At 43.1% G+C, this 12,949-nt stretch overlaps 1 protein-coding gene across 1 annotated transcript; it reads left to right on the forward strand.

The window, feature by feature from the left end:
- Positions 1 to 3,477: 3,477 nt before the first annotated feature.
- On the forward strand, positions 3,478 to 6,437 carry PURB (purine rich element binding protein B). Its single transcript, XM_061198368.1, has one exon. The coding sequence runs from the start codon at positions 3,496 to 3,498 to the stop codon at positions 4,411 to 4,413; it is 918 nt and encodes a 305-aa protein (XP_061054351.1). The 5' UTR covers positions 3,478 to 3,495; the 3' UTR covers positions 4,414 to 6,437.
- The last annotated feature ends 6,512 nt before the right edge of the window (positions 6,438 to 12,949 follow it).

A 12,949-nucleotide genomic window follows, 5' to 3' on the forward strand; every position in this document is an offset into this window, starting at 1 on the left:
CTCTGCTCCATACCTTAAGAGCTGTGCGATTCTAGGCACGTTTCCAGGACGGCGGGAAGTGTTTGTGTAGGTTCCCTATGAACTGTGACACCCGAGCCCTGGCCTCATTCCCTCCCCATTTGTTCACCTGCCCCTGTTCTCTCTATGCAGCCTCCTGGGAGCTGCTGTCAAGTCCACGCTGTCTGCTGGTGGCTCCCAAACCTGCATCTCCGCTGCAGCCCCTCTTCTCGACTCCACTTCTCTGGGTCCCACAGCTGTTTAGACACCCCTCCACCGGCACCCAGCTGGCTCCTCAAACTTAACATGCCAGTACTTAAGAGTCACACTCACTAGTGCTGGATTTGCCAAAAGGCAGTCACAGCAAGTGCTTAAGGCCACCAAGAAGTAATAAATTTCCAGGGGAAGAATGTGATATTCCAAAAATGCATCAGAGCAGCTCTTCCTGTTGGGTACTGTTTGTTGTGAATTACGGCGGGGAGGAGCACCTAACGTTTGCAGCATCTGGATCTCTGAAGTCTCAAATCAGTGCCCCTGTCATCTCCAACAATGGCCTCGGCTCTAGTCACTCAGAGCACACACTCTGAAACCACTCTTCACTCCTCTCTCATATCCCCATGTCCGGTTTTTAATTTTTTATTTTTTTAAATATTTATTTATTTGGCTGCACAGGTTCTTAGCTGCGGCATGCGGGATCTAGCTCCCTGACCAGGGATCAAACCTGGGCCCCCTGCATGGGGAGCACGGAGTCTTAACCACTGGACCACCAGGGAAGTCCCCCCACATTCGGTTTTTAAATCTGGACCCTTCTCATGCCCCAAAAAGCCCCACTGGCTCCTTGCCGCTCCACCAAGCTGCGTCCAGTCCCCTCTGGCTTGGGTGGGCAATGTGGTCTTTGCCTCCTGACCAAGCCCACCCATGCTGTCCTCTGCCATGGTCACCTCATCCAAGCACAGAGGGGAGGCGTCACACTCCTGTTCACATGGCTCCAGGGGCTCCCCCTCGACTCCAGCCCAGTCCCCTGCCCCCCAGTGAATGTCTCCCCCCCGGGCCCAGGTTCAGCTGCCTCCCACTCTTTTGTTCACCACCCCCTCCTCACACACCCTGGGCTCCAGCCAAACTAGACTTCTTGCCATCTGGGAACACATGTTCCCTTTGCCCAAAATAACCTACATTCATCTCCACCTGTCGAGATCTGTCCTTGAAGCGTTATTCAATAAATAGTACTGGGACAATTGGTCACTGGGAGGAAATTTTTTAGATTCCTTACCTCATACTATCCACCAAAATGTATTCTAGATAAACTAGACTTAAACATAAAATATCGAGTATCATATATTCAATAGAAATATATGATATAATCACATATATTAAAAAAATTGAACTGTAAAAAGTCTGAAAAACATGATTGTCGAATAGATGAAAAGGGAGAAGATGCTCAGCTTAAAAGCCAAGAATGAAATTTCAAAGGAAACAAAGCAATGGATTTAACTCATTAAATAGAACCGGACTCATTAAAACCAAACTGATAAGAAATAAACAGAGGGGGGGACTTCCCTGGTGGCGTGGTGGGTAAGAATCCACCTGCCAAGCAGGGGACACGGGTTCGAGCCCTGGTCCGGGAAGATCCCACATGCCACGGAGCAACTAAGCCCGTGCACCACGACTACTGAACCTGCGCTCTAGAGCCCGCGAGCCACAACTAATGAGCCCACCTGCCACAACCACTGAAGCCCACGTGCCTAGAGCCCTGCTCTGCAACAAGAGAAGCCACTGCAATGAGAAGCCCGAGCACCGCAACGAAGAGTAGCCCCCGCTCTCTGCAACTAGAGAAAGCCTACGCGCAGCAAGGAAGACCCAACGCAGCCAAAAGTAAATAAATAAAATACATAAATTAAAAAAAAAAAAAAGGCTCACAAAGGAATGGATGGGCAGGCTCATTTAAAAAAAAAAAAGAAAGAAAGAAATGGAACAGAGGGGTAGAGAGTCCTTCACATGAACTGACTGTTGGGGTCCCCTATGCAGGGAAGTGGTCTGGTTAGCAAGAAATTAGAGAAGGAGCTTCATGGACACCTTTTATGAAGGCCAAGTGATGCCTGACATCACATTCCTTCCCTAGGGATTTGAAATGTCCAAATCCTCTCCAGGATTGAAATGGTCAAGGCCCCAGATTTGATGTTTTCCCCTGGACTCTCCTGTGTTTGGTTGATCACTATTATATAATTTTGTTTGATTGGGTCTTTTTTATGAAACAGGAGAAAGGGTGATTAAATACTTGGGGAGGGACTTCACTGGCGGTCCAGTGGTTAGGACTCCGGGCTTCCACTGCAGGGGGCCCGGGATCGATCCCTGCACCGTGGCCGAACCACGGCCAAAAAAACCGCCCCCCAAAAAAAACCTCGGGGCATGCTTCTTCTGTGCCAGATGTGCTTTTATGTGCATTATCTCATTTAATTCTTACAGCAACCCTACAAAATAGGTACTATTATTCCCATTTTACAAGTGAGGCAACTAAGAGATTAACTGAAATGCTCAAGACTTCACAGCTAGTATGGGATTCAGATCCAGGCAGAGTGACTCTCAGCACACACCTCCTCCCACCGAAAGACATACTTTTTTACTTTTAAAATCCATTCCTGTTTCTTCACACAATGTAACACATGAAACACGTATTCTTCTTGTAAAATGGCTGTCAGTCCCTGTACATAGGTGTTTGCTAAAAGTTCATTCCTTTCTTAAGCGCTCCATCCCCACTACCACTGCTTAGTTCAGGCCATCATTTTTTCTTATGCTGCTGTGACGGTGACGATGTTATCATGCATGTTCCAGGCACTATGTACGATATTCCACGAACTAAAAATAAGAGTGCACATTTAATGAGCACTCATTATAACTCAGGTATTACGCTAAATATCACTCACGGCTTATCATCCAGCAATCCTATAAGGTTAGTTTTGTTTTGAGTACAGATGACCCCCATATCCTCCCTCCTTTAATTCCTCTTTGCTTATAAATATAATAACTGTATCATTTCCCTAGAATAAACCGCACTTATTTAGAGCGTACATTTCAGTGAGTTTTGACATACTTGTGAAACCACCACCACAAACAGGACGCAGACTGTTCCCGTCGCTCATAAACTTCCCGATCTCCTTCCCAGCTTAGCCCGCCCTGACCCCGGGCCCACGCGGGCCCGTGACGTCACTGCCCTGCGCCCCGCCGCCGCTGTGCGCGGCGCTTCCGGCAACGAGGACGTGGGGGGCGGGGCGGGGTGGCGTCACGGAGGCGCCCGCCGGAAGCGGGGCCGACGGAAGTGGCGGGGCGGGGCGCGGGGGCGATGGGGGGTGGCGGCGGCGGCCGGCGATGAGCAGCGGGAGTGCGTGAGCGGGCCGGCGGGCGAGGCTGGGGGGCCCCGGAGAACGAGCCGCAGGGCGGAGGGCGGGGGCGCGAGCGCGGCGGGCGGCGGGCGGCGGCCTGGGCGCGGCGGCGGCCGAGAAGATGGCGGACGGCGACAGCGGCAGCGAGCGCGGCGGCGGTGGCGGGCACGGCGGCTTCCAGCCCGCGTCCCGCGGTGGCGGCGAGCAGGAGACGCAGGAGCTGGCCTCGAAGCGGCTGGACATCCAGAACAAACGCTTCTACCTGGACGTGAAGCAGAACGCCAAGGGCCGCTTCCTCAAGATCGCCGAGGTGGGCGCAGGCGGCTCCAAGAGCCGCCTCACGCTGTCCATGGCGGTGGCCGCCGAGTTCCGCGACTACCTGGGCGACTTCATCGAACACTACGCGCAGCTGGGCCCCAGCAGTCCCGAGCAGGTGGCAGCGGCAGCGGGCGCCGAGGAGGGCGGTGGGCCGCGGCGCGCGCTCAAGAGCGAGTTTCTGGTGCGCGAGAACCGCAAGTACTACCTGGACCTCAAGGAGAACCAGCGCGGCCGCTTCCTGCGCATCCGCCAGACGGTCAACCGCGGTGGCGGCGGCCCGGGGCCCGGCGGCCTGCAGAGCGGCCAGACCATCGCGTTGCCCGCGCAGGGCCTCATCGAATTCCGCGACGCGCTGGCCAAGCTCATCGACGACTACGGCGGCGAGGACGACGAGCTGGCTGGGGGCCCGGGCGGCGGCGCTGGGGGCCCCGGGGGCGGCCTGTACGGGGAGCTCCCGGAAGGCACCTCCATCACGGTGGACTCTAAGCGTTTCTTCTTCGACGTGGGCTGCAACAAGTACGGAGTGTTCCTGCGCGTGAGCGAGGTGAAGCCGTCCTACCGCAACGCCATCACCGTCCCCTTCAAGGCCTGGGGCAAGTTCGGGGGCGCCTTTTGCCGGTATGCGGATGAGATGAAAGAGATCCAGGAGCGGCAGAGGGATAAGCTTTATGAGCGACGCGGCGGGGACGAGTCAGAGGGAGAGGAGGTGGATGAGGATTGAAACGCCTAGCTTCCCCTACGGGCCTCCCCACCCCACCGCTAGAGAGCCCCCCTTCCTGTTCATCCCAGTGAGCTAGTGGAGGGGGAGCAAGGGAGGCTCCAGAAGGAGAAAACAAAATTTAAAATAGTTAATTAAAAGAAATAACCATAAGAGAGAACAGTCACGGACAATTAGAGAAAAGCAGTAAAGTTCCAAGGAATTGACAGCAACCTACAAAGAGAGGACAACAGCGCCTCCTCACCTGAGCAAAAGTCTCAGCTTCTGTTGCTTCCCAGCTGGGGTTCCTAAATCCATCAGGATAATCCTGGGTGGGGTAGATCCTTGCACATTGGCCAAGGAACACCTCTTGAGTTACCCAGACCCACTGATGACAGCTGAATTTGTATTATACCTGGGTAACCTGGTCTTAAGATAGTGTCTGTCCCTTCACCTCCATTGAAATCAGCGTTTTGGATCTAGATCTTCATGGAATTCTTGTGAAGAGAGAGGCATTTGCAGTTACCCAGTTCTGAGGGTACAAGTTTTATGAAAAGGAATGCAACTTTTAAGAAATCATAGACAGGGCAAAATAAGAATTCAAGAAGCCACCAGGGAATACAGAAACAAATCGGATCCATTTTTTTTTAAATGGTTTTGCATGGAACCTGGAACAAGGCCCATGTCTTGTCTTTGCAGAATTATTTTCCGGGATGCAAATGGATTCAGATGTCAGTCCTTGAACTAGAATCCGTTATTATAATATTTTGGAAGTTGGCAAAATTTTTTCAAAGATAAAAGCAGTTTTACATTGGGGGTTGCTGAGGTAGGCACAAGAAGAAATCAGGCATAAAGCACAAGGAAAACTGTTTGAGTGGATTGGTTGCTGCTCACTAAAGTTCTTCCCCGATCTCCAAATATGGAGGTCATGTCTTAGATATGAATGAGAGCCAGATCCCCGTGGCTCCACCGTGTGAGCCAGTGAATTATGGCTAATTCGGCAGTTTCAGCCACTGGTTGGCTGGATTTTAAACCGTAAAACTTGAAGATATCTACAAAAGGAACAGTGGCTACAAGCCTGAGCTTTAATGGAATATAAGTCCTCACAGAAAAGTTCGAAATAACCAAAACTGAAGTCTTCATCTACCTTCAGTTTAATCTGTGGATTTGTTTCAATACTAAAGATCCTCAGGTCCAGAATTCCAGCAACATTTATTCTTTTAAAACAGATTTTTAAGAACTTGATCCATTGTATCAGTACCTCACAATCAAAGTTGGCAAACGATGGATGAGTGATTCAAGCAGAGTGCCCTTTGGAAGCTGAAATCCATCTGAATGGAGCTGAAGTGAACGTGAATATGCTGACTATATCCTGGAAGCATTTTTATACCATCTTGAAATTTCAACAAACTGCCTTTTGCCAGTTTATCCAGCTGTCTTTCAAGAATAAAAGTTGGGGTTTTCAAGGATCGCCTCTTCTATATTTTAAGTGGATTTTCAGTATGATCTTTACTAATCAAGTTAATCCCACCCCATCAAAAGGTATTCCTAGAAGTGTCAGAACCTAGGTAACTGAATTGAATGGGAGCTAATGTTCTTTCCAAAGTTTTCAGGTATACTTTGTGCAACACCTTCTCAACCAGGAGGCAAGTAACCCCACTTCCACAATCTTAGTATTTTTTTTTTAACTGCATGCCTGCCCTTTATTTGAGCTGCCTTTTAATTTATTGCATACCCTTTTTATTATCTTATTTTGGTATTCAATCTATACAATCTTTTTGTATTTATTGGGAAATGAGTAATATACAAAAAGGTTTTCATGAATTAGTGGCTGAGAGGTAGGGAATAATTGTGTATATAAAATTAGGCTTTTTTAAAAATTAGATTTGATTCAGAATATCTGATCTTAGATTTTTAAAAAATAGTGGAAGAGCCACAAACATTGGTGCCCTTTTCAGACTATTTCTCTACTCTCATCATCCACAGTAGACTTTTTAAACAGATTTTTTTTAAAGCAATTTTTTTTTTTTTAATTTTTCTCCGTTGCAAAGAATGTTTCCTAAATTGTATGGGAGCAATAGTATTTTTGATGTTTTAATGACATCCGTATACTTGTACTGTATTTTGTACTACAAGGCAGCTGTTTTCAATAATGTCCTGCTGTATTTACCTATGTGTTTTGAGTGTTTATTTCTTTGCTGCGGAGAACAAATCCCTAAATAGTTTTAGTAAAGGAGCTGAGAAGCTAGCGTTATTAGGTTTGCAGAAACTGTTTAAGTTTCAAACTCTGAGGCAGCAATGAAAATTAAGGTTGCAGCTCTTAGTTGATTGCTGTAACTTTTTCATTTTCAAAACATGTATAATTCCTGTAGAGACCAACTTGTTTTCCTGCTTCAGTGGTGGTTCTGTTGCTCAGCTGCCGTGAGCCAGTTCAGTTTTGCAAAGGTGCAGTACCTCTCCTTTCTAAGGGGTTGGTTTATTCTTTTTTCTTTTCTTTTTGTTTGGCTGAATTGAAGTAACTAGCCTTGCCCTTTCTACTCTGTAGAAATGACAGGGTCTTCACAATCCTTCAGCAGTGGCTACTAAGCTATAATTAGCTGAACAGAAAGAATGTGGAAGTGGTCTGAGGCATATAGAGTATATGCCAAGAACACTACCATATATGGCATCAGCTTTGGTTACCAGAGAAATTTTCTTAGTCATTAGACCATATAACCGTAGTATATCATATGTAAATCTTTAGATATCAATTTGAGAATCCTCCAAAAAAAGGAGCAAAGAATGCATAAGCTATGTGTTGGAAAAAGTAATTTATATTAAAATTTTGACCGCCTATGTAAGATTAAGTGGTAAACGTCATAGTGGTGGGTTTTTAAGTCTTAACCAATCTCAAAGGTTTGTTTCTCCTGCAGGGGGTGGTTCACGGCCTCTTCTCACTGCAGGAAGATTACAGGAGGATGTGGATTAATTGTAGCATTCACTGATCCTCATTCCAGTACTAGGGACAATAGAAATCTGCAAAGCATAGAGACTACACTTTTGGTGTGTGGTTGTTAAACAAGGTGATAGTAACAGGCTAGCTTTCAGAACTCATTCAAAATATTGCTTATTAAAGGAAATGATCTTTGTTAATTCCAGTCAGAAAATGGCATTGTACAGACTATGGGAAACCAATTTTTTTGTTTTGTCTTTCAACCACTATTATGAACAGTGATTTAGGGCTGTTTTTCAGCTTTGGCAAACATCCCAGCTAATCACACGTTCAAAACAGTCATATTCCTGAGAAGTAGGGAACTAAAATTCCTTTTCAGATAATTGGTAGAATGTTTGTTTCTCAAACTACTGCAGTTACAGACATGAGAGATCAAACTTTAGGAACAGAATCAAAAGAGCAAAAATCTGTGTCAAGATACTCCTCTTCCTTTCTGGTTTCTATTGTCCCTACCTATCATTCAAGTAGAATGGCAGTTCTAGTCAGCAAAGAAAATTTTCAGTGCATATGCTGCACAGTACAAAATGTAAATCTGTATGGCACCAAAAAATCAAAGTGAAAACCAAACCAAAAACCCAGACACCCTATGTTACTATGGGAGGCATGTAGGTGGTGTAAATGACTGTAGCTGTGATGCACACATGGCTACTTGTCAAGTCACTTTCCATAATTATTTACTGCAAAATGATTGAGAGGCTTTGGTGCAGGCAGCCTATTAACCTACTACTTCCTTTGTTACCTCTCAATCACTTTGCAATAAATTGCAGGTCTTTTAAGAGATTCAAGCTTCAGTTTTCTCAAAACACAAAACAATTTTCCTGGCTTATCTGAAAATGCAGGGTTGTGGGCAAAAGAGGCTGGTTATAATAATGCCCTCATATTGAGTGGTCTGTAAATGGCTGCACACTTCAGGCACTATAGTTGCTGAGGATGCTTTGTTACATGTGACCTTGACTGGCTTTACAGGGGGTAGAATGTGCTCTACACAAGGTATTAAAAGGTAACTATTCATTTGTGTCTACCTTGCTCTTGAGGTGGATGAAATTAAGAAGCTTGAGTGTGTAAGCCTCATACATAGGTATTCTTCACTGTAAATTTTGTTTTCATTTTTAACCCAATTATGGTACTTTGTCCAATGCACAACTGATCTCTCAGTAGATATTCATTTGAAAATAGTGTGGCCTTGATCGGTGAGAAGGGGAAGGAAAGAAGTGACTTTTTGCTTATGTAAAATGACTCGTTTGCCGAGAGTCATTCTGCAGCACTCTTAGTGTCTAATGCGTTTGTGATCAGTCTCCTTGTTGATTGGGGAAAGTTAATGTTTTTGACCCTGGAGTTATTAATTCAATTGAGTTGTCTTCTGTTTTTAGGAAGTATCAGAATTGCTGTGATAAATAACAAAGTTGACTGCTTTGATGTCCAATCTCAGGTTTTAGAATATATATAGTGGTGTAAAATTCCACTGTTAACTCTTAAAACAATTTTAATTTAGTACACCCTAAACGTCACCTGCATAAGGCCTGTTCAGAGAGCAGAGCCTCCCATCTTTTTGCTCCTTTTCCACTTTGTACTTCACTTGAGAAAGTGTCGCGTGATTTTACATTGTATATTTCCATTTTAACCCTGACATATTTCTCAAAGATAAAGCACTTTTTGATCATGAAATACATGGAATCTTTGTGTGATACGGATCATGGTTTCTCAGGCTCCCCTAGGTAATTTGCTTATGAATATCATTCTAACTGTGTAAGAAGAGTGGAAATCTTTGCTAATGTTAGAAAGTTTGTATTATTGATCTAGAATGCATTTTGCTAGCTTCCAATGGATGGGAGAGTAAATAATGCTGCATTCACAATATAATAAGTTACTTTCCCTTGAGCCTTAAGGTAACTTTTTTTTCTGTCAATAACAGCACTGAAGTTATAGTAAATGAATGAGATTACCAGTTTTCAGGGTTGGTTTTAGAGTACTGTAAATCAATTAGCTGTCTTCCTAAACAGTTACTACTCCCATTGAATAAACTGGATAATGGGTTTGTGGGTGGGGCGGGGGGGGGATTGTTTATAGAAAAGAAAAAAAGAAAAAAAAAAGAACCTCATTTACCTAAAGAAAAATATAGACACAAAAGAAAGAAGTACATGACAATGCCTCATTTGAAATTCCAGACATAAGGTGGAAATGGCAAATTATAACCTCATTTCCCTGTTTTTAATCTAGAAAACAAAGTCATTAATTTTCAAGTGTTAGCCCCCAGAAATTTCAAGAGATAGACTGAATGATATTGAGTTAAAGCAACTTTAACTAAATAGACAGATATTGATGTATCAAGAGAAGTCTTCTTGATACATCAGTATCTGTCTGCTATTTAGTTAAAGTTGCTGTTCCCAGCCCTCAGTCTTAAAACTTAGTTTCATTACTGATGAATTTAACAGACTCTTATTTCAGTAAATGTGGTCCAACTGTCAGTATGAAAATTAAATTTGGAAACTACTACTGCATCATGAAGACTTATTACTCTAGTAATTTCCAGTTGATATCTGTACCCCTGATCTAAGTAAGACCTTTATGAATGTATTTTATATTTCCTAATGAAATAGAGAATATGCCATCAATGTAATCACCTTTATTTGCAATCTTTTACTTTTCATTTGAAAATCGAACCCACGCCTCTCAAATTAGACATTCCAGTGGGGATAGGTAAAGCCATGTTAAAACAATAGCAAATGCTAAATTGGTAGTGTCACTGCTCAATAGGACTTCTAATAACAAGAGGGCAGAGCTTTATTTGATGCAAAAACGTTATTTTTTTCCATAGGTGATTCTAACAAATGATTTGATGAAAGAGTATGACTGTACTTTTGATTAATGTGGGATTTTGCGTCTAGGAACATATTTCATTTTCCCTATGTTATATGTAAAATATCCATTGACATGGATAAGAGAGGGCTGATCATACCTTTAGTATGATGAAATGTGGGCCCAGAGTATTGAAGAGAAAGCAATAGACCTATTCAAGTTCATTGTCCACTAGCATATTGCAAAAGGAGTTTGTCTTTTTTTTCTTCCCTATTTCGAAGACATCAATGGGTAAACCTTTCAAGAAAATTGATTTAGATCGTCTCTTATTTCTTAAAGGCAAACTCTTATCCCCAGTCTTGCCCTGTGTTTCAAGATCAGGCTGGCTCAAAAGATCTTTACACGTACTTGGAAATAGAGTGGCAAGTAGTAGATTTCTTCCCTTTTTAAATTCCTTTTTCAGGGACATATAACTGCAGGGAGAGTCCCAAGAAACTTGAAAAACAGGTACGTCTGTATCATAGGAATTTGAGAGTTTCATTTTAAACTGTTCAGATATGAGGCGTTAAACCCTTTTCTCCCAGCCCACATGTCACGTCAAAAGCTCTCTAGATTCCTAGAAGCTAATAGATTGGGAAAAGTCCAGAAAATGATATTAAATCAGTACAGGGCACACTTAAAAAGAGTTTTGCATGTTATGGTAGCAGGCAAGTAAATTTGAGTATTTTTCCGATGATTATCAATATTTGAATAATAACTAAAGTTATCAGTGTATTTGGACTTCTTTTTTCTAAAGTTCTAGAATGATTAGTAGGAATTTATTCGTCCTTTTGCACCTTCATGCAGATGTTTTTCCAAGACCATTTTTAGAAGTCTATCCATCTTGATATATATTTCCAGATGACACGCTTTCTATAGTAACCTTCACTGCCAGTCATATCTACCAGGGGCTTCCTTAGACTAGATTCTTCTTCACTCCAAAGTTGGGACTGATGTCCTGCCAGTAGAGAAGTAATTTGAATGAATTAAAACCAAATCCTGATAGCAGGAGACAGAGCTTCCTGATCTAGATGTACAACTAGAGTTTAGGTTAGAAGTTACTTTAAAGGGGGTTTTGGGGGATGTCTTCAGTCTCTGTAAATATCCACATGCTTGTGCATTGTAAACCAAGTGTGTACTCCTATGTATGAATTTGTAGAACTGATTTCTGCTTCAAGAGAAGCTGCACCTTTAATTTTATAAGGTCCCCTACACCTGTTACCCTATAAATATTTGTAAATAGAACACTAAAATTTGTAGTGATAGGATCAATTTGGGAATATCTGCTGAGAGACCAAAAAGTTCATTTTTTTAAGTACCTTGGTTAAAGAGTAAAGATTATTCCTCTTATTTTTTAAAAGAAGAATGCACTTTAACAAACAGAGCTGCATGGGCAATTCAAACAAATCCGTGAAATGCAGTACCCATTCAGTAATCATACTTCCTGGAAACCGTTCAAAGAGTGTAGATGGGCTGTTGATCTCACTGCCTGGAGGTTGAAGCTCATATTCCGGTCAATTTAGAGATGAGCAGGGCTGCTTCAAAAGAGCAATGTGAATACAGCCAGAAGCTTCAGTCAGGTCTGTAAAATGGCGGGTCCCGTATTTACCACTAATAGCAAAACTGACAGAAAAACTCATAGAGAAAAAAGAATCCTTACTGCTGGTGTGCACTCCTTACAATAGCAGACTTTTGCAGATGGAGTTTTACAGTCTATATTTAAAAAATTGTATGTTTGTAACAAATAAAGTATGCGAAAAAGTGAATGATAATCTTGTGCTGGTGTCTCTAATTTAAGGGATTACGTGGTGACCAGGAGGGAAATACCACACACCATCTGCTGGGGTTCGTAAATGGGTCTGGAATTGGGTGAGTTCCCACTTGAAATGACTTAAAAGCTGTTGCGCATTTCATCTGAAATACAGCCAGTTCTAGACCCTCTGGGTTCCCATAACCCTTTTCTAGTTAGTAAGCAATCTATGGAGTAAATCAAAGTTGCACATAGTTTCATGCTTTGGTTCATATTCCAGACGGGCCACTTGTTGCTTCCCTTAATTTCTTCCTATTCTACCTGCTTTTAGGCCCTATCATTTCCAGTGGCTGTAAGAAACTGCTACCCCACGTGTTCACTCATCATTTATCATAACTGACTGCTTAGAGAGTAGATTAGGCCAGTCTCCTATACCCCAAGCTAAAGGAAAAATAAAAATTTTATGTCCATACATCCTGGCTGTAGTTCCAAATTTTTTGGTCTCACGAACCCCTTTACGTCCTTAAAATTTACTGAAGACCTTCAAGGAGCTTTTATCTTTCAGGGCTTTATCAATTGATACCTATCAAATTAGAAACTGAATTGTTTTCGAGACAAAAACAACATAAGTACATGTTCCATCTGCTATAGAGCAATGACCTCACATCATTTAGCCTCTGGAAAACTTAAAAACTTGTGAGAGAATGAAAGTGAACAAGGCAGCTAACAATGTTGTTAGGAAAGTAGATTAGACTTCTGGACTCCCTAAAAGTCTTGGGCCTCTGGAGGTTTCCGGATCACCCTTTGAGAACCACTGAACTAGACTGGTATGTAAATCATGCTTTTCTGAAGATAAGGGGTGGAGTTGGAAAAGACCTAAGATAGCTTAATCCTTTAGTTCTCCCTATGATCTCTTTGTATTAGAGGCTCTTACTATAAATTACTCCTATCACCACCCCAGCCCACACACATACGTAGTTTTC

Source organism: Eubalaena glacialis, chromosome 8 (genome assembly GCF_028564815.1).
Source record: "Eubalaena glacialis isolate mEubGla1 chromosome 8, mEubGla1.1.hap2.+ XY, whole genome shotgun sequence".
In the NCBI taxonomy this organism is placed as follows: Eukaryota; Metazoa; Chordata; class Mammalia; order Artiodactyla; family Balaenidae; genus Eubalaena; species Eubalaena glacialis.

Bases quoted from the DNA above. Each gene is read 5' to 3' on its own strand.
- PURB (XM_061198368.1), top strand. From the start codon at position 3,496: ATGGCGGACGGCGACAGCGGCAGCGAGCGCGGCGGCGGTGGCGGGCAC.